The sequence below is a fragment of the Bactrocera latifrons genome, unplaced genomic scaffold, assembly GCF_001853355.1.
Source record: "Bactrocera latifrons isolate USDA-ARS-PBARC rearing strain unplaced genomic scaffold, ASM185335v1 scaffold_113, whole genome shotgun sequence".
NCBI lineage: Eukaryota > Metazoa > Arthropoda > Insecta > Diptera > Tephritidae > Bactrocera > Bactrocera latifrons.
In genome coordinates this window covers 1-21571 of record NW_017534553.1, presented here as the reverse complement: position 1 = coordinate 21571, position 21571 = coordinate 1, and the positions used below count along the sequence as shown (strand labels likewise).

At 36.8% G+C, this 21571-nt stretch overlaps 1 protein-coding gene and 1 non-coding gene across 2 annotated transcripts; both read left to right on the top strand.

Moving 5' to 3' along the window:
* The first annotated feature begins 4200 nt into the window (after positions 1-4200).
* Trnat-agu lies at positions 4201-4274 on the top strand. The gene has a single exon. It is a non-coding gene; the product is annotated as a tRNA-Thr (tRNA).
* An 11935-nt stretch (positions 4275-16209) lies between these two features.
* On the top strand, positions 16210-19427 carry LOC108974887 (2-amino-3-ketobutyrate coenzyme A ligase, mitochondrial-like). Its single transcript, XM_018942993.1, has 5 exons — positions 16210-16336; positions 17187-17440; positions 18109-18418; positions 18496-19047; positions 19121-19427. The coding sequence occupies exons 1-5, from the start codon at positions 16303-16305 to the stop codon at positions 19276-19278; spliced, it is 1308 nt and encodes a 435-aa protein (XP_018798538.1). The 5' UTR covers positions 16210-16302; the 3' UTR covers positions 19279-19427.
* Positions 19428-21571: the final 2144 nt, after the last annotated feature.

The following is a 21571-nucleotide window of genomic DNA, read 5'->3' as shown; positions in this document are numbered from 1 at the left end:
ACACGTTTTCGAAATCAAATGAATAATAATCGCATATCGGAACGAATAAAATATTGTTAAAAATTCCGTCTTCGGTATCATATCTCTGATATTAACTGGGATATAATTATTTCTATCGGTTTCATAACACTTCTTCACTTTTCGACGGTAGAATAGCAATGAGAGTTTCAAGTCTCCATACGATGTATTTACGCTGAAACAAAAGCCTCAGGATAACGGTCAGTAACGGATTAATTTTTTCTCTTCAAAAAAATATCAAGTCGGGAATGATAACGCTGAGAGTCTTCTGAGACTGTAAAAATTATGCTATATCGTATCTCCCGCTGTATGGATTATGTATAAAGCGGAAGCTTTTGTCTCTGGTGGAACCAAATATAGCATGAATCACTTTACTATTAAGTATATGTATGTATGTATAAGTAGAAATATGCAAATCGACACTAGTCGCGATATGGGGTTCGTCTGATGTGGGTTCCGTTCTAAGATATTCTGTTCGAATGCGTACAAGACATAGGAATGGTTGTTACGTTCTGTTCTGAACCGGTCTCAACTCAAGGTCACAGTTGCCTTAGAGCCCCCTTTATATTTTCTTTTTTTATGTTAAGTTTGTCACGATGTTTCAGCCATGCAAAAGAAGACGTCAAAGAGCCTATAATGAATATATGTAAATGATAAGCGTGACGACTTAACCATGTCCCTCTCTCTGTCTGTCTAAATATAGTATATACGAACTAGTTCCTSAGTTTTCGACATATTAGTAAGAAGCGTCTATATCGGACCACTTTAGAATTTATGTACCATATTTTCGAACGCAATAAAGCCATTTCAGAAGAAATTGTTTAGATCTAGTCTATATAGCATATTGCTGTCCGACTGACCGATCAAAGGTGCTATGTAAAACATTTTGTATTTGTGATTGGTATTATAGCTTCGGTTCTGGCGAAGTTAAAGTTTTCTCTTGTTTTATTTTTCTTCTGATGGTTTGAAATAATAATTTTTACATATTTTTAAATTGTCGGACGGCTCCTTACGTACAGCTGCAAACGAAATCACAGACTGCATACCTCGCAACGTTACGATCGACCACAATACGTGCAAGATGGCAWAGATACTGAGAGTTGAAGAGAGAAGTGCAGCTTCTAGAGTACGCAGATGATTTCGATATCAACCAATAATTATTGTTATAACAAGCCCGCCGTTTGTTCTGATTCCTCTAGGTTGGACAAAGATATGTATCTCCTTTCATAAAACGAACAGTCATCGAACTGGCGGCTTGGCTCTCACTGTTAACCGTCATAACTTCGAAGTCGTARATAATTTCGTCTATCTTGGAACCAGCATTAACACCAACAACAACCCCAACATCGATATCCAACGAAGAATAATTCTTGCCAACAGATGCTACTTYGGGCTGAGTAGACCATTGAGATGTAAAGTCTTCTTTCGACAATCAAAGAYCAAATTCTACAAGTCACATATCATCYCCGTCCTGCTACATGGTGAAGMGGCATGGACGATGWCAACATCTGATGGGTCAGCCTTAAGAGCGTTCGAGAGCAAGGTTCGACGGAAGATTTATGGTCCTTTGCGCATTGGCAGAGGTGAATAGCGCCGTCGTTGGAACGATGAGCTGTACGAGATATACGACGATCAATGTCGTAGTTCAGCGAAGTAAGGCACAGAAGATACACTGGCTAAATCATGTCATCCGAATGGATGCACACACTTCAGCTCTGAGAGCAGTATTTTATTATTTCACATATTTAATTCCAGAAAACACAATAATTATCTATCTTTAAATCATTATAAGTGAGCCATTTAGTRATGAAAGAAAATTCACCATTGCCAAATGGAATTATTTTTCCGATTGCTTTACCATTGAAAGCATAGCGATCAACTAGGATATCAAGCTGAAAACAAAAAGAAACGAAAATTAGCAAACTATTCGTATATATAGTCGGTGTTCACAAACTATATTCGCTAAAGTCGATAATAATACAGATTAATAAAAATTTACACTTTTCACTCAAATGGACCAACTGGGTAGAATTTTTTCTTCAGTCATCTACTAAATTAAAGTCTTAGAACTGAATATTTCAAAATTCTCCATAATCGAGTGTAGCTTTTATAGCCTGTGAACACACCTATAGACCTCTCAACTCACATCATAAGGGCAGCTGTGATTTATATTGCTATACTTGTCCAGACCCATACATAGCTTTATGGGCGAAAGTCACTAGAAAATTCCGTCGTTTATTACGAAAGAAGGCACAACCATCAAACGTGTATGCCACCATTGGTGCACGATCCTCGTAACCACGTTTGACCAATAGCGCTGAGAGCTTTAAGAATTCTCGTTGTAGTTGATAATATAATATTTTATTTTTTTTTTTTTTTTGTATCTTATCATCGCATTATTTATAGGTCTTTGTAAGATTGTCGCCGAAGCGGATACTTCCGCCATGTCATGTGGTATTTGCTTCCAAGTGCAAACTGTAATATTTAAAGTCGTGAGTTGCACACACTCACAGGTGATTTSAAGTAATTTCACGATATTTAATGTCCAAACTTTGATTGGAAGTRAAATAAAAAAGTGAAAACCCACATTTTGCACAACTTGCAACTGCACGCAAGTAATCAAACGAAACGTCAAACTTCTGCACGATCGAAACATTTGGCCAAAACTAACGTTGTTTCAATGCGGGTTCGATTACGGGAAACGATCGATCGGGAACTCAAATGCGAGTCTGCATATCAGAATTATTTATTATTGGCCCAACTGGACTAGGGCTTCGTCGTCACAATAATAATATTTATGTAATGGCCTCAAATCACTTTTTAATTGATTTTAATCTCTACATTATCTAGATTTTGTTATTGAAAAYTACTTAAATAAATATGTATTTATGTTTTATTGCATAATTTCCTAATCATAATTACTATTTCTGTGGAATYCATTCACTCATTGAAAAATATACACTTTCATACAAGAGCGGCCAGAAGCGCCATTAAATTTGGTATGCGAAATCAAATTTTCTTGTGTTCAGTGATACTTATTTGTCGCTAGCAAGTGCCTTTTATTGGTACAAATTATTTAAAGAGGGTCTAGAATGTGGTGACGACGAACCATGTCCAAAACGGTCATCAACATGAACTTATGGCCAACACGTCTACAACGGAGCTTATGCTTGAGATACGACAATTAAGGGTCAAAGATCTTACTGACATCGTTGGAATAGCGGAGGGATCAGTGAAAACTAAGTTCGGCTGCAACCGAACATTTTATACTATTGCAATTCGCAAGAATCAAAGCCAGGGGAGTACTTTATGTGTAAACTGTCAACCGGAGGATCGAAATACGAGTAATTTTATAAATACATATGTATAACTCATACATGGACAGACATATATATCAGATTTGTTAGAAAAATTATTATACATATGTATGTAGTATATAAGAGTTAGTTATTGATGTATCGCGGTTTTAGTAGTTTTTAACGGTACCGTTATATGGGGAGCAAGAGGGGTTATCCTCCGATTTCATACATTTTCACACTAGAAGTTCTTACAAGATTGTTACACAGCTAATTTGTTTAAATAAAATAATATATGTATGTATAATGAACATATTATTTATATATTGTATATAATATATTAACACCGTATAATAATTTATGTATGGAAGGCCAACATTTTGCAATGAATTCAATAATACCTACCAAGCATAACTAACGAACCAGATATYTTGTTTAATTGCTATCCATTTAAACATCATCGATATTATACGCGAAAACTACTAGATCGGCTATAGCATTTTTAACATTTGTTAACGTTCCACCATTTGATAAATTTTTATTGCGATSATCTGTGAAGAAAATAAACAAGAATTTTAATTAAAAGAACAAATTTAACAGYATTCGCTTACCATAGGGTCAGTCAAATAAGTAATGGTGTAAGCACTTACCGCATKGCCAGTTCCTTCTTTTGGTACTGTAGAGCAACTATGAGTTTTAAACTGTTCTCAAATGTACAACATACTTTCAGGCTGCAACTGTACTCATTTGCAGTTTGTACTCACACACTTTACTGTTACTGTCGCTGTTATTAGCTCACCGTTAACAGCGGAATGCAAAAGTTAACTGTTATCACCGAAGAGAGCTGCAAGTATAAGAAACAGCTTTGTCCAAACAATTAGCATATGGCGCCGTGGCTTAGTTGGTTAAAGCGCCTGTCTAGTAAACAGGAGATCGTGAGTTCGAATCTCGCCGGGGCCTTTCGTTCAGAGAAAGAACGGATTTTTTTTTTTAATTTGAGCACATTTTGAAATGAACTAAATATGCGTATGTATGTATATACAAGCACGTCCCTTCTTTTCGTTTTGCTCACCTCTAATCGCTTATAACTTATTTTACACTTAATGTCTGTTATATTATCTTTCGTTTCCGATGAGTTTCATCCTACTATAATTTTTTTTTTTTGTTTTCAAATATTATCCACTCTGGCTGTCAGAGAATGGATGTATGTACGTACGTATGTACTATATATGCATTTGTTACAAATGTTTAGTAGGAAATTCTATGGTATTCGTACACACGTCGTTCAGCAAAGTAAGATAAGGTAAAGTGACAGGCATATAAAAACTAACTAAACTTTTGGGCATACGAATATATTATCGTASAAATATAATGTACAACACACAAACCAGGCAATGATTTATAATTCTACCTTAATGYAGTGTGAAGCTAATATTATATTTTAGAGGAAAAATATATGATAACTATATACAATAATTGCCAAGTCTAAGTGGTTTGCTAAATTCCGTATAGACCATRCGGGCAACGAAATCGAAGAGTCTATAAGATGTCCAAAATAGTTGTTGCGGACAGAAATATCATAAAATTTCGTAAAATTATTTCAAACAAATGGAAAATTAAGTCACTACAGACGCTCCAAAAATACCAAGGGAATATATTGGCCATACTGTTCATGAATGTTTGGTTGCAGAGATCYCTTTTTATTCTCAAGCCTCAGGAGAAGGTTTGATGGTAACTAATTTAGCTACAAAGCGCCGGTAATCACCGAGACTGAGGCCTATATTTTATTAAAATCTCAACAGCATATTAGCGCTGATAAATCAAGCAGTTAAACCATCAGGTATATACAACTATCATTTAAATAAATAAAACTGCGATTTTTAAGTAGCAGTTAAGACTGAAAATTGTGTATAAATGTATAGACTGTGCGTATRTATTTGTGGTCGCATTTTGATTGTGTAAATTTATTATTATTTTTAGGAAAGCTATACAAAATAAAAATATAGCATTAGAGTTACATCAAATTTTACTTATTTGCATTCACTGAGCTTAAAACCATACTTCAAAAATGTTTCCAATAGCTTKCTTGCCTTCTTATAGGCGCAATATTACATTAGTTTGGCGCTAATTCGAAATTTYGTACTTTATTCTAAAAAATTCGCACCTTTCCATTCATTGTGCTTAAAGGTATGCTACTAAAATATGTTTTCGCCTATACTCGTATTTGTGTGCTTATTTTGTACTGCTGTTACATCAACTTTTGTGCTACTTTGAATGTTTGTACCTTATTCCAAAAATCCTTCACATTCACTGTGCCTAAACCTGCACAACAAAAATATATTCAATAATTTTCTTGCCTACTTTTAAGGGCAATACTACGTACTGGAAATTGAATAGCATGAAGTTATTTTTATTCCTAATTGTTTWGTATCTGTTTAGCCAGAATTATTTTTAACGAAACCCCAAAAGCTCTCTATTAAAATAAGTAGCCACATTAAAAAAACAAATATTTAGATAACTATTTATTCAAAATTTACAAACGTTAGAATTTTTATCTTTTCTTCTTATTTTTCTACCTGTTTTTGCTCTACCAATTTAACCTCAACTAGTTGAAAACTAAAAAAATAAATAAAAATATGAAAAAATAATGGTGAAAATCGTACAACCAAAATTTGCACTATTTCCTTACCAAATTTAGAATTTCACTGAAAACTGCTGAAAACATGCAAACATCCACAATTTCCTCTCGCTCTACTAACAAGTCAATATTTGTTTTTTTTTTTTTTTCCTTTCTGTAGCCCTCTGACCGTTTAACCCATCTTCAGGTTGAGGATGTAGTTCACACCTTGTAACCTTGTAAGGACAGACCTCGCGTTTTTGAAGCAGGTTCGTCGGTTGTAGTCCACTATGTGATTGTTTCTTGGGTCAGCGATGTGTCCTAATGGATTGACGGAGTCTAATATTCATATCTCAGCTTCATCTGCAGTGAAATAAAAAGGCAGAATATTTTCGAAACTATTCGAAACTTGATTAAGGCGTGTTTCATAGGTTCAAAAAATGTGGAAGTTTATTATTATTTCTTAATATACATAATAATATATTTCATTTAAAGAATTCTGCATATCAAAGATACAAGTTTAAACAGTACTTTCTAAAATTTTCAATTTAAATTCAGAAAACTCAGCTGTTGGTACCTCAGTTCCTTTAATATGTAAAAAAATGCTCATTCCATGGTCAGCGTACTTAACTGAATGTCAGTTCATCTACACTCAAAAACCTCAAAAATATTTGGTTAGTGCATTAATAAATGTTGTTATTTGAAGAAGAGAAAAAAAAATTTAAATTTTTAAAGCACTTTGAACAACAAAACATAATTTATTTTTTGCAATTTCCCCACGTGAAAAAGTGTGGAAAATTTAAACAAAATCTTTTCTTAACTTTTCAAGAAATTTTGGCAACTGACTAAAACAATTTCGTTTTAAGATAAACGCGTTTAAACTTGCAGCTCTGCACTCACCTGGTCTGATAGTCGAAATTTCCGAATTTCCTTCTCTAACAATTTTTCTCTAATCAATTTGAATGTTAGGCGAATATTTTAAATATATTTAATAAGACAAAATTTTCTTTTTAACTCCAAACCCACCTAACCTTTTCAACCCGACGAATTTCGTTATTCGCAAATCAGTATCTCTTAAATAACGGCAACATAGAATACTATTCAAGGCTATTTTATAAGTACGCACGAGTATGCAACAACCATTTATTATCTTCTCTCGACGCAATGACAGTAACATGACATTACGTCTGCCATATAAGATCGTAAGTATGTATGTACGCACAAAGTGTTCACTAAGGCCTGACACCGCCGATGCATAGACACATATATGTATGCATGTAAGTGCGTGTGTATTTGTGACAGCCATTTGACATTAACGTGCAAACCGAATATCTAGAATTTCTTGAAATAGCAAAATAATTGCCCTGTAATGAGAAATCCGACACAAAAAAAGAATACAAATAAGCGAAATGTCAACAAGTTGTACTCATTTACGCGCCTAAACGCCGATCATTATATACGTAATGGACACTCCATTGTGTGTGCGTAGAGGAAGATTAACGCCTCCGATGTTAAACACCTYTGGTTGAAGAGAAGCCACGCTTAAAACGGTATTGCAATATCAAGGTAGATCTTTAATGCGACATTAGTTCAAAATAATACTATTCAAAGTGCGAAAAAAGTGCAATAGACTAGGGCAGGAAGATGCCTATTAGCATGGCGAGTACTTAGACCGAGTTGCTAAGTGGGTTGTCAAACAGATTGAACAAGGAAGCAAAGTAAATGAGCCTAGTAGTGAACAAGGGCAAGACGAAATATTTCATGTCATCAAACAAACAGTCGTCGCACTCGCGACTTGGCTCTCACGTCACTGTTGACAGTCATAATTTTGAAGTCGTAGATAATTTCGTCTATCTTGRAATCAGCATAAACACCAGTCACAACGCCAGCCTCGCAGTCTAATGCAGACAGATGCTTGCCAACAGGTGCTACTTTGGACTGTGTAGCCAATTGGGAAGTAAAATCATCTCTTGATAAACAAAGAATAAAATTTACAAGTCACTCGTCATCTTCGTCCTATTTTGCAGAGGGACGGGCGATGACAATTAAGAGTATTACGAGTATTACGAGTTTTCGAGGTAAAGGCWCTGCGGAGGATTTGTGATAAGACCTTATATGCGATATTAAGGAGTTAGTTGCTCATGCTTTCGTTCTACCATATTTGACAAAGAAGCTGATGCATACCGTATTTGMATAACTCGGTTGGCAATCCACCYCCCGCCGCTTTGTTGTTCTTCAGACTGCSAATTGCTATTTGAAATTCTTCATGGTCGGACAATAGAAATGCCGCTCCATTGTCATCRATTTGGGAATCGGGTTCGCCATCTCYTKTTGCTATGCTTTCGCTGCCATTCAGCAGACTAGARAAGTGTTCTCTCCATAATTTTGGTATTCTCTGGGCATCAGTCTCTAGATTACCTCTGGCAATTCTGAAAGAGTATGCTCCGGTCTTGAAACCTTTTGTTAGTCGCCAGATCCTTTCGCGGAAGCATTTCGAGGATTACCCCGGAAGCATTTCGAGGATTACCCCTGTGTGTGTGTGCTTCAGAAAGGCAAGCGTCTATTAATCATTAGTGTGTGTTTTTAATCTTTGTTATACCAATCTAGAAATTTTAATTAAAAAGTCTTACTACTTTTTGCCCACAGTACTTTCTTATCTATAAATTCTAAGCACCTACGTAGTGTCGAGCTCACACCGAAAGCATTTTTCTATTTCCACTAATTAACTCAAAAATACGTCTTGGCATTTGAACGAAAGCACTTCACTCGTATAATGGACAACAACAACAACAATTRTGTCCGACGATCCTGTTTTCCCGCCGGAGTACGCATGCGTGCACAGCATGTGGGCTAACTGAACTGCAGATTGGACGTGCTGGTGCTGGCGGTCGCTGTCATTGTCGTCAGTTAGTAGTCAGTCACTTAGGCACWMTTACACACATACAATTATTAGCTGAGCTGAGCACTTGTAGTCTAACAGCTAGATAGCCAGTGAGGCTGCCAGACAACGAACACAAACTCGCCTCGTCAAACTTCYTCAAAGCGTGCAGTATCTTCACTTTTCTTATCATTCATTCCGCGTGGATGTCACCAGAGAGATCTGCAAACGCCATAGCAATAACAAAAGCAACACTGGAAACGTAACAACCGTAAACATCAGCCAAAAGAGGAGTAAGTAGCTTAGGTGCGTCATAAAGTAGCCAAGTTTATTTTACCATTGCGTGATGTCTTTCGATTTCGCTCAATATGGACACAGCAATTGAAGAAATTGCAGAGACAACAAGAGAAACGGACACTTTAATAAAAATAATTAAAAATTGAAAGAGATGAAATCAATTTGTTTGTAGCTTCGCAATGAAATTGTTGCAACGGTGAAGGGKGTAAWGGAATGTTTGGAYGGTGCCGTGACCAWTTGCTYCTTCAATTATGTTTGGAAATTCATGTTGAATTGCAGCTGATTGAACGTGAATTGGAATTGARCTATACGGAACTTCGCGACAGACAAAATTTTGCAATTTTTGTTCTTTGCCAATTTAACCGTAAAACTCAATTTCACTTCAATTTGCGAAAAGTTTCAATTTAATTTTATGCSTGTTAATAAAACTAAAATATATATTCATACGGTTACTTCTGGGCTGTTATTGACATACCYACATTTAATTCGACCCAAAAGGCTTTAGGTACCGTGATTGCTTTCCGAGGAATTCCGCTTCTCGAAACGTTTCACAAACTCAGCAAACACATTCCACGAGAAAGAGCAACATAGTAAGAGACTCTAAGGTACCAACGAACAATCACATAAAACAGTAAGGGTTCATTTACTAAGATARTCAGGAAACACTATCGGTATTGTCATCGAAGACGCTGTTACTGCTGTGAATCAAAGTATAGAAAAAGACCCGAAGGAGTCAATGGCTCATCYGCCATTGAGCGCAACAATCGAAGCAATGGAATATATTAGGAAAAATYTTAGTTTGCGGGCTTACAAAACCCAGCTTGCGCAAAATTTAAGCCAACGATCATCAATCCCGTCGCACGTTTGGTGAATGAGCCCAAAACCGGATGACAATCGATCGCKATTTTCAGCGATGAAACTTTTKGTTAAAAAAAAWWTTTTGSCATTTCGAATAATGATTATACATAAGCYATAAGCYGGTGCTACATRCCATACAGCCAACGAAACAATAAATTTATTGATAAAAAAGTTTARTGAGARCATTAYCTTGCATTGTGGGTCAGWGGMGTGATCTCCAAGATCAYGTAATACTGCTAGCTAAAAGCTATAAGACTTTAAGTAAACGGCTCTAAGTTGTTGTGTAGTAGTCTTCTGACTCTTCGAYATCATTATGTTCTATGTGGTCTTTAACGTAGAAGAGAGGTTAAGTGAGCTTCTTCAGAGATGAATCAAAGCCTGGAGAAAAGTTCGCATGAAATATCTGTCAACTTCAGATTCTAACTTCCTGACTATTGGACTATTTTTCAAGTCGAGGTTGCTGCCATTAAAGTAGCGGGGTATTTATTGGTCTGTAATGAAGTTTTACTATCGAATTGCTCAAGGCTGGTTAAGGAATGCATAACCCCAATATGATTGCCATCGATTCGTTTGTGATAAGACTAGTATGGGGCCGGCCCACAATAGCATCGCCAGTAACTGTAAAGCTGACGAGCTGGCTAGGAAAGGCACCCTATCCCCGCTGTCAGTAGAATGGGGACGATCGGTGCTCTCYGCTCCACAGATGTTCTACTACTGTATAGCTGAGTTTCGCGGAACCTTGACCACCACTGGGTTCCACCTTGAGATTTTCAGTTAACCAACAACCTTAAGAAATGCTAGCTTCTCGTTGTTCGGGTTCTAACAAGCCATTGTCTAAGCACCGTCCATGCCGTTGAGAATCTTCCCGACCGCGAGGTATATACATACATCYCAACAGTTATCTCACGATTGTCGCGAATTTGGGAGTTCAAGGTTTAAACTGGCTTCACAAAGATCTGCAAATAAGCCTAATATAACTTAACATAGTATTAACTATTTTGTAGAGATACATATATACATGGAGCCTTCGAAGTAAACTTCAACTGAAACTTTATTGTAATACTTCTTATCTGTAAGTTTGAAATTCCTCCACAGAAATTTAACTGTATATTTTTGTCCAATATAAATAGAAAAGTGGAGCTTCGATTATCTGCTTAAGGACAGTCGAATACTTATACTTAGCTCCCAATAAATTATAAYAGTTTTTAGATCACAAAGCTTTACGGGTCAGCCATAAGGTAATTATCCTTTTGCATTTGTGGTGCCAGAACAAAWCTACACTAATCGCACACATATATTATTGATACTGATCTCATTATTTTACGCAACACTGTATAGCATTACAATTTGTATTTTCGCAGTGAACTTCAATTCAATTTAAGCTGACATTAATGCTCGTAATACGCAGCTTTTAATTAATTCACTGACAATTACAACTCTAATTCGAATTATTTCACAGTTCTACACGTCCATAAATCTATTTGTCACATTTCAAGGCAGGCAGCTATTCAATGTTGCTGCATTTCAAAATAAAAAATAATATAACTCATATAAATATATTTATATATGTATGTAAGCAGACATAGTACTAGTTTTACACACATGTTCCCTGCTCGACAGCAACGCCCACGTACCAAATACGCCTGCAAGCCACGCACCGCCAATCAAACGACCTGAACAACAATTAATATTTAAATTTCCACATAAAAACAGTGCAAATCAATAAAAAGGTGTAGCAACACTTGTAATGTTTTACTAAATGACTTCTAATTGGATATTGGTATATTAAAATAATTTTGCCTTACTTCCTGATTTATTGGCCTTGGCCAATGAATAACACCTAATATATTCGTACGTACATATTTACATACACACATACAATTTAAATAGTAAAACTTTAGAGTGTTTTGCAAAGTTATTCATATTTCGCTCGTTAAAAGTCAATCTTACCTGTGTCCCTTCCCAACCCCTCCGAAGGGTTGCAATTACTACTTTTCCAAAAAAAAAAATAAATATACAATAAAGGTAAAGACAAATCCTTCAATGGTCACAAGGCTTCGATATTCAGAGAAAACAACACTATATTTTTCTCACCAAAACTATAACGTAAACGAAGTATTAAAGCAGTCATACAAGAAAATGGTTATTTAAGTGGTTTTAATTTAAAAACAACATAAATTCAAATTACTTTCAGCATAATTCACTTTATACTAGTTTGTGGCGTATTACACAAAGCTGTTAAAGAATTAGCTTGACACCTTTTTTAACGGTAATAAACCGCATTTATTCGAGTGCATTCGAGCGCAGTGGCCGCCAGACGCCCACTCCCAGTTCTACAGCGAGTGCCGACGCAAGAAACCTGTCATCACAGCATCAAACAACTTTAGTTCGTATGTACCGCTATAGGTGTTCGCTTGTAAAATGCTTTGTCGCCTCGGCTAAATGCAAATGCAGACAGGTTATTACAGTTTGTCTTAATGATGACTGTTATTATTTAAATGGCGTTMCGATTCCTTATCGTTCACTCAACGYAGAGTTMATTCTTGAYTCTCTTGATTCTTTTTATTTTCCTCTTGATTAACTAGTTCCATAGAATAAAACGTTTTTGTTTGCTACTAATAGCTACGCGGACAAATTGCCGGTTTTGTTTAATGGCTGGAAGGTGATAATGTGTTGAATTAAAGCTTGAGTTGAAAGATCAAGTTTTTCATTATGGCTTTCACACTATTGGCTGTTGGTTCGGATGTTGTGAGTAATTATTAAATAATGTTTATTTACTTAAAGATCTATAATATGAAGTGATTTGATGCTAGCTACTTTGCTACAGTCCACGAGTATATACAGATAATATACATTTTAAACAACGTCTAAATGATTGAGACATTTTTTTTAAGTTTATTTTATTGTTAACCTATCACAATTTGTGTACTTATGACTATTTTCTTGTTAATGGATAAGTTTTAGAAACGCTAAACGTTTAGGTGAGTCGAAGATTTTCAACTTATGGAATTTTCTTGCCATAAAGTAGGCCCTTAAAACTATTTACTTGGTTGAATACCAAAAAGAGTATGCCTGGTTCCAAATTTTTTTGCTGTAATATGGGGCCATATATCAGCAATATACGTAACACGCTGAATATTTTATTCCAAGCTGTCGGTCTTCTCTTTCTCAACTGCTGAGACAAGCGACATCACATAACACTACGAAATAGTCCAGTGTTATTAAATCGTACGATCTTGGAGGATCAGTGGGCATTTCCTTTTGGGTTTATTCCTCGAACGTGCGACGAGCTCGACGTTTTGTCGATTTGCAAACCTTGTTTCGGACTAAGTTTAGTGGCGCATAGTGGTAAAATATGACTAGTAATAGATTCCTCAGTATCTCGACAAAGACGGGCTGGTAAAAGTTCGCCTATGTTTCAGTTTAGAGGTATGAATGTTCGTTGCTCCTGAATAGCACAGCATTCTGATGATGAGTCTTATTGCGATTCACAGAATCTTATCAGCAAACTTTAGAGGTAGTTTGCCTAAAAACACGTAGTAGGATAAAAACTAGTCCACATGGTGGTCTTCCGAACTGAAAAAATTACAGAAGGATTGTAGGGAAGAGTTAGTTTAACTAAATTATATCAGGGCGAGGAAGAACGGGATAACTATTGAGATCACCTAAGGCCAAACGAAAGGGAGGTTGAACGTACTATTCGAAACACCATCACCTATCTTGAGACCCAGCGTTCATTATTGGATAATGTTCGACCAAATAGACCACGCACAGCACGCAGTGAAGAAAATATATCAGCCGTCGCTGAGAGTGTACAAGAAGTCCATGTAGAGTTGATTCGACGCCGTTCTCAGCAACTCCGATTGACGTATGGRACGATTTGGCGCATTTGATGTACAGATCTTAAATTGAAAGCATACAAAATAAAGCTGGTGCAAGAACTGAGGCCGCTCGACCTTCCCAAGCAACCTGAAGAGATTTAATAGCTGCCATTTTATCCAGAAAAACAACGGTGTGGTGGATGGAATAATCGGTACATATTACTTCAAAAATTATGTCGGTGGGAACTATTTCGTGCCTGGAATTGAAGGTCGTGATCTCGGCGGCATTTGGTWTCAACAAGACGGCCCAACTTCCTACACATCAAACCATGGATTTATTGAGAGAACATTTCGGCGCGCAGATAATTTCACGTTTGACTTATTTCTGTCGATTAAGTCCTTGGAGCAAAACAACGGCAGTTACCAGTCGAATTGCTCGAACGGGTGACCGAAAATTGAACACAACGGATGGAACACCTGTGACGTAGCCGCGGTCAACACGTGAAAGAGAAAATCTTCAAAAAATAAATTCCAAAAAATGTTATTTCGAATGGTAATAAGCAATCTTAATAAAATTTGAGGTATCCATGTTTTTTTTTCTCTAAAAAAGTAGGGAACCTCGAAATGGATCACCCATAGTATCTAAAACTTAATTCCATGGCTTTATGTAATTTTTTTTATCACGAATAATTAAAAAAAAAGAACAAATTTAAAATGATATACCCTAATGTATATCTGTATGTAAATATTTAATATATGAAGAAGTACTTGAAGTAAAAAGCGTATATACTAACTCTACATATTTAACTAAAGAATTGTTTTTAGACACTTATGCATATTCTTCCTTGCCTGTGTATKTCACAATCATTATCAGCAATTTGTCTTTTCCTTTGTGCAATACTATCATATGGTTTCCTACTAATTTATTCAAGGAATAACTACGAATCCACGAACATTCTTAGACATGCCTATCAAATATACAGAAGAACAACGAARCGAGACTGGCATTTAATTGTAAGTGACTTTGCTTGTAAATTAATTGATATGCTTGCATGAGTCGGGCAGAAGAAACATGAGATGCGATTTATACATAGTAATTGCATGCCATTATTAGAGAAGGACGTTACTCGAATATAGTAAAATCTTGGGTGCACTTACATTTTTATACCGAGCATCCATGCTTGAAGTAATGTGTGTAARGACGCCTCTATTGCACAGCGGTGCTGGTCATTTTGAAATTCCCATATTTAGAATCAAGAGCATCCTGAAGAGATTCAAGAGCTGCCATATAATCTAGAAAAAACAACGGTTTGGTGTGATTTGTGAGTCGGTGGAGTTTTTCAAAAATGATGSCGATGAGAACGTAACTRCTAATGGCGACCGTTATCGCACYATTATAACCGACTRTTTGATATCTGAAATTGMAGCYATGTAGTGATCTCGGCGACATTTGCTTTCAAAAAAYAGCGCAACTTCCTACACATCGCATCAATCAAYGGATWTATTGAGAGAACACTTCRGTGAGCAGATAATTTCAAGTTATGGAATGGTTGATTTACYATCAAGATCRTGGGATATCACATCRTTAGACTTTTTCTCTTGGGAATATGTAAAGTCTAAAGTCAATGCGGACAATCACGCTTCGATTCATTCCTTGGAGTAAAACATCACGCGTGTCATTCACCAATTACCAGTCGAAATGYTCGAACGAGTCATCGAAAATTRARCTCAACGAATGGACCAGCTGAGACGTAGYCGCGGCCAAYATTTGGAAGAGATAATCTTCAAAAAATAARTGCCAAAGAATCATATTTCGGATGCTAATAAATATCCCCATTAAATTTGAAGTTTCTGTGTTTTTTCTTTTAAAAGTAGGGAATCTCGAAATGGATCACCYAATATATGGAAGAAGAATCTTTAACTATTTTCGATTCTTAAAAAATAAATCGAGGAAATAATGATTTTCAGGAAATTTTCTTGAATTTAATAAAAAATTTTAAGTTCTTCAGAAAAATTCACGAATATTATTTAACATTTATTGGTAAAATAAGTGGAGATAATTTTCCGCCTATCATTCTTTCATTCAAACAGTCTGCTTTGAGTGTAATTTAAGCTTAAATAATATGAAACACCTTGCTTTCGGAGTTGATCCTCCTTAATGCGTATATATATCTACACACATCTTTATTATATATGTACTTATGATTTTATCATTTCTTTTTGCTGACATGGGTAAAACGTTTAATGTATAAATAAAGCAATCAGCTGTTGTTGTGTATATTCTTGGATACACTCATATACATACATATGTAKGTATGCATCTAGCTACTGTTTATTGCCCGCACTATATACAATAATTGACGACGCCGCCGGTCGCTATAGAATTGGCGTTTTGACAATGTTTCAGTTTGAAAACGAAATCTATCGAGGGTGTGTCGCGCAGCAAAGAACCAAAATTTGAGGAGAAAAGAAATTCTTTAACATAATAACAAAATTATTATTGGCATAGTAAGAAAAATGCTGATTTTCTCAAAATACGCGTTGCTAAGAGGTGTGTGGCCTTTGTATGTGTATGTGAATATAAGAAATCATATGTATTTCAAGTGAATATACTCTGCAAAAATATATAAATTAGCGATGGGAATTGAAAACAAAAATCGTGTATAGCAATCCGGTAATTCTGAACTCCGATCTCGTTGCCTCTGAACTTTCACTGAAGATCCAATTTTTAAAAATTACGTTTATGAAAAAGGAAATATTTTCTGGAAGGTTTTTTTTTTTATCAATTTCCTCACAAGTACGAAATAATCAAAAATCGGGTCTTTACGAAATCGGATCGTATATGGGAAAACGAAACAAAACCAACAAATTTAACTTGGACTGCACCGTTGCTATCATAATCTTCACAGGTGCAATTTTGTAGCAAAAAGGCATATGAAAAAATTTTTTCTTGATGTTGATCGGTCAGGTTATATGGCTGCTGTATGATACAGTCGTCCGATCAGTAAATTTTTTTCGAAGATGACACCGTCCAAAGGGCAATAACTCCTGTCAAATTTGGTGAACATATCTCGTCAAATGGAAAAGTTTTTCATATACATAGGTACTTGATTCCGATCGTTCAGGTTTCTTCATCAATTTTGCCACATTTTCGACCCACCCTAACGAAAAGATGTATAACATACACACATAAGTACAAATAGGTTCCAGTTCTATTTATATGGCTGTAGAGCAACGAAGAACGAAGAATAAATGAATTTTAATAAACAACATCTGTAGACGAAGGCGCACAAGTGCCGCGGCGAAAAAAATGCATTGCGTCTGCACAAAATATGCTGAAATTTACACAAACTTGTTTCTTATTTTCAATTTAAATGATATGAATTTCGAATAATTTACAGGCGCTGACAGCGTTCGACGCCAAAGTCAACGACTCTTCGCCTTGTCCAACGCCCACACCTCGGCCTCGGCAGCCGCTCGTCCAGCATTGAGTCAATTTCGTGATATACTGAGCAAGCAAATTACAGGCATCAAGGATGCGGGCACTTATAAAATGGAGCGCATTATCACCTCTTCACAGAGCACCGAGATCACTGTGGAGGGCACACAAAAACGCATCTTGAATTTTTGCGCAAATAATTATCTCGGTTTGGCGGTATGTATGGTCTATGAATATTTCTTTCTCTATAAGTACGCCATCCCTATTTGATAATGCTGGTCTATTTGTCTTATACCAGCTGTTTGTTCGATTCGTTATTCTTCAAGCTATGTCGAAAGGGAGCTTAAATGAGGTCGAATGAAATTGGAGGGCTCCTGTGTGGCTGTCGAAAAAAATTCAGCATCTCCTTCTTGAGACGTCACAGTTTCGAGAAAAACGCGTTCGAAGACGGCGCTCCTAACCTAGCTAACCTCGAGCGCAAGCGAGCGAGGTGTTGTCGATATTAATAAGACAATGAAAAGGTTAGATTTTTTAAAACCCGTAAACCCCTCAAAGAATGAAATTCTATCAAGATAAGGCATCTCATTGAATCAGGAGCCGATTCTTAATATCGCTGGCAGACAAATCGGTTTGTGGCTCAATTTTTGAAGTTCTATGACAAAGTTGGACTTCTCTAACTACTCACTGTCATTTTTCGCTATTTCCTCAATTCTCAATTCTTTTATTTTTCCTTTKACATAAACCTGAAGAACTTTGATTAGGCAGATCCAGCTGCTTTGGGCCCTACTTCGTGCACCTCCCATAAAAATCGAATATCTAGCAGAATCCGCCTAAAATTTGGTCATCTTTAATTTCTTAATAAACCCCTTTTAATTTTCTTACAGAACAATCCTGAAGTGGTGAACTACAGCAAAGAGCTGCTGGATAAATATGGTGCCGGTCTTAGCTCTGTACGTTTCATTTGCGGCACACAAACGATACATAAGCAACTGGAAAAAAAAATTGCCCAGTTTCATGGACGTGAGGACGCCATTTTGTATGCGTCTTGCTTTGATGCCAATGCCGGTTTATTCGAGGCAATCCTGACACCTGACGACGCTGTCTTCTCCGATGAACTGAATCACGCCTCCATTATTGATGGCATACGTTTGTGTAAGGCGCAGAAGCAGCGCTATAAGCATCGTGATATGAGTGGTAATAACTAATTTCTATACTCGACTTGGATACAACTTTTTACATAAATATATTGTGCCTTTCTTCTACAAATACAGATCTCGAGAAGCAACTGAAATCTTCAACGGCGCGTCTCAAGCTAATTGTCACCGATGGCGTCTTCTCAATGGATGGCAACATCGCGCCTTTGCCCAAGATTGTCGATCTCGCTGCCAAATATGATGCGTTGGTCTTTATTGATGAGTGTCATGCAACGGGTTTCTTTGGCGCCACCGGACGTGGTACTGAAGAATATCACAACCTCTTGGGTCGCGTGGATATTATCAATTCCACTTTGGGCAAAGCACTTGGTGGTGCCGCTGGCGGTTATACGACTGGTCCGAAAGAATTGATTACGCTACTGCGTCAAAAGTCGCGCCCTTATCTCTTCTCCAATTCCTTACCACCACCGGTAGTGGCGACTGGTATTAAAGTTATGGATATGCTAATGCATTCCGATCAGTTATCACAGCGCGTACAAAGCAATACAAAGCGTTTTCGCGATGCAATGACTAAGGCCGGCTTTATAATCGCCGGCGAAAATCATCCAATTTGCCCCGTGATGTTGGGCGATGCTCGCCTCGCCTCCATATTCGCTGATCAAATGCTTTGTAAGTAGAATTTGTTTCCACTCTGTGTTGTTCTCTCTGCTCAATTGTTTTTGTTGAAATCTTCATCACACAGCGCGTGGCATTTATGTTATTGGCTTTAGCTATCCAGTGGTTCCCAAAGGCAAGGCACGTATTCGTGTACAAATATCGGCGGCGCATACAACGGATGACGTCGATCATGCCGTGGCCGCATTCATCGATGTCGGCAGGTCTCTCAAGGTAATTAAGTAAAAAAGGATGACTTCGGCAGAAGAAATGAATAACTCTCGAAAAAAACTTATGGTTTATGCCACAAAACGCGACAGGTCTTTGCATTTATTATATATGTATTAAATATGTTATATATTAAGGAATAAAATGTATGTTTTATTAGTCTAATATTTTATTTGTTTAATTTTGTGCTTTCTGCGGAAAAATATGGAATTTTAGTTAAGGCCAAGCTTTGGGGAATGTGAATATTTCTATATAATAAACTACCAGGATGAGCTAGTAAGGACGAGTCCGCTTTTTTTTATTCAGGGATGATTTTTAATAACCTATCGCGGCTCACAGGGAGGGCCCCTAACATCTCCGCCCAGTTGAGCTTAATTTTCAATCCGAAAAAAACAGAAATTTTGTCTTTTCACAAGAAATAAACAATTTTCGCTTTTCAAATTCTTCTCTTTATAGGGTAGAACTATTTCTTTCCGCAGCTATGTTAAATATCTCGTAGTTCTTCTTTTTTACTGGCGTGGCAACTGCCTATACCATTATAACCGATTTAAAACTATTGCGCCAGTCGTTTCTTCTTTTCGCAAGGTGGCGCCAATAGGAGATTCCAAGCGAAGATAGGTCTTTCTTCACCTCGTCTCTCCAACAGAGTGAAGGACTTTCTCTTCCTCTGCTTCCTCTCATACAGCTGATCGATCCATCGAATGCGATATTCGCCGTGGTCAGCGCGCAAAAGACCATAAATCTTTCGCAGAACTTTTCTCTCGACATCGACTCATCAGATGTTGTCATCGCCCTTGCCTCTGCACCATATTACAGGACGGGAATAATAAGTCACTTATAGAGTTTTGTTTATGTTCCTCGAGAGAGGATTTTACTTCTCAATTGCCTGCTAAGTCCGAAGTAGCACCCGTTGGTAAGGGATATCCTGCTGTTTGTTTGATGAAGGAGATATTTCGTCTTCCCTTTGTTCACTGCTAGACCCATTTGCTTTGCTTCCTTATCCAGTCTGGAGAAAGCAGAACTAACGGCGCAAGTGTTGAGGCCAATGATATCAGCATCATCGGCATACGCCAGCAGCTGCACACTGTTATAGAAGATTGTACCTTCTCGGTTTAGTACTGCAGCTCGAATTATTTTCACTAGAAGAAGGTTGAAGAAGTCAATATCGTAGTTATCAAAAAAATTTTATGGCACAGTAAAGCGGCAATTAAGGCTATCGGTTCGGAATCACATATTATTAAGATCCTACCATTTTGAAAAATTTGGTCTTATGGATCAATTTGAATTGGGGGAATAAAGTGAAGCACGAAAAGATTGTGTGATGCTCGCTCATATACGACGATGAGCTCCTGGAGGAAAGTTTGAAGGAGAATTTAGAAAAAGGTGAGGAATCGGAAATCGATATACCAGAAAGTACTGCCATCCAAAAAATCTCTAAAGAACCAAAAAGTTTGCACTGAATAGAAAAAGGGGATGTATCAAAATCGAAATGGAAAAAAACGCAATCAACATTCAAGACGTTATGAGTTAAGAGTCCGAAGATGACATGAACATAGTAATAAAGCCAATTCAATATTTCAACACGTTTTTCCATGATTCTTTAAACAAATTGATTGTGGAATAGACCAATATGTATTCCTTCCAAGGTCCGACTTTGAACTCGATTGCTGAATTGAAGATATTCCTCGATTTCTTGAAATTTTGTTGTAGTTGGGCATAATCCAGTTGTTGGTTTTTAGTTTGTCACGGTCCCAAGAGCTCAAATTAACCGCAATAAAAAATTCGTTGTCGAGAAACAAATTTGAGAAAATAAACAAATTTATCAATTTTTGTGATAAGTGGTATCAACCATCTAAATAATAATTATGACAATTTAAACAAAATTCATCCACAACACCAAGGCATTGATGAGCAGCTCATAGCCTATAAAGGTAAGTTCAGAGGTGAGCAAATGCAATAAATAAAAGCTTTTGGCTAAGGGGCTAAGAGGTTAAGTGCATATTTCATTAAAATCATCCTTCAAGCAGTACAACCCTGCTTATCCCCACAAATGGGGACTGAAAATGTTCACGTGCGCAGCCTCATCAGAAATTGCTTATGACTTTGCGCTCTACGTTGGTGATAGAACCCCTTATATTATATGTACTCGGCATATCATCGGACATAGTGTTGTACTTAAGATCCTAGCTACCAAAGTTTAAAAATTACAAAATGTATTTTGATAATTGGTTGACTTCAAAAGGCCTTATTGTGGATCTAAAAACTTGGAGATATTTTGCATCGGCACGGTCCGAAAGCGTCGAATGGGAAA

Bases quoted from the DNA above. Each gene is read 5' to 3' on its own strand.
- LOC108974887 (XM_018942993.1), top strand. From the start codon at position 16,303: ATGCTGATTTTCTCAAAATACGCGTTGCTAAGAG. The intron at 16,337-17,186 runs GTGTGTGGCCTT...AATAATTTACAG, and splicing joins AAAATACGCGTTGCTAAGAG to GCGCTGACAGCGTTCGACGC. The intron at 18,419-18,495 runs GTAATAACTAAT...CTACAAATACAG, and splicing joins TAAGCATCGTGATATGAGTG to ATCTCGAGAAGCAACTGAAA.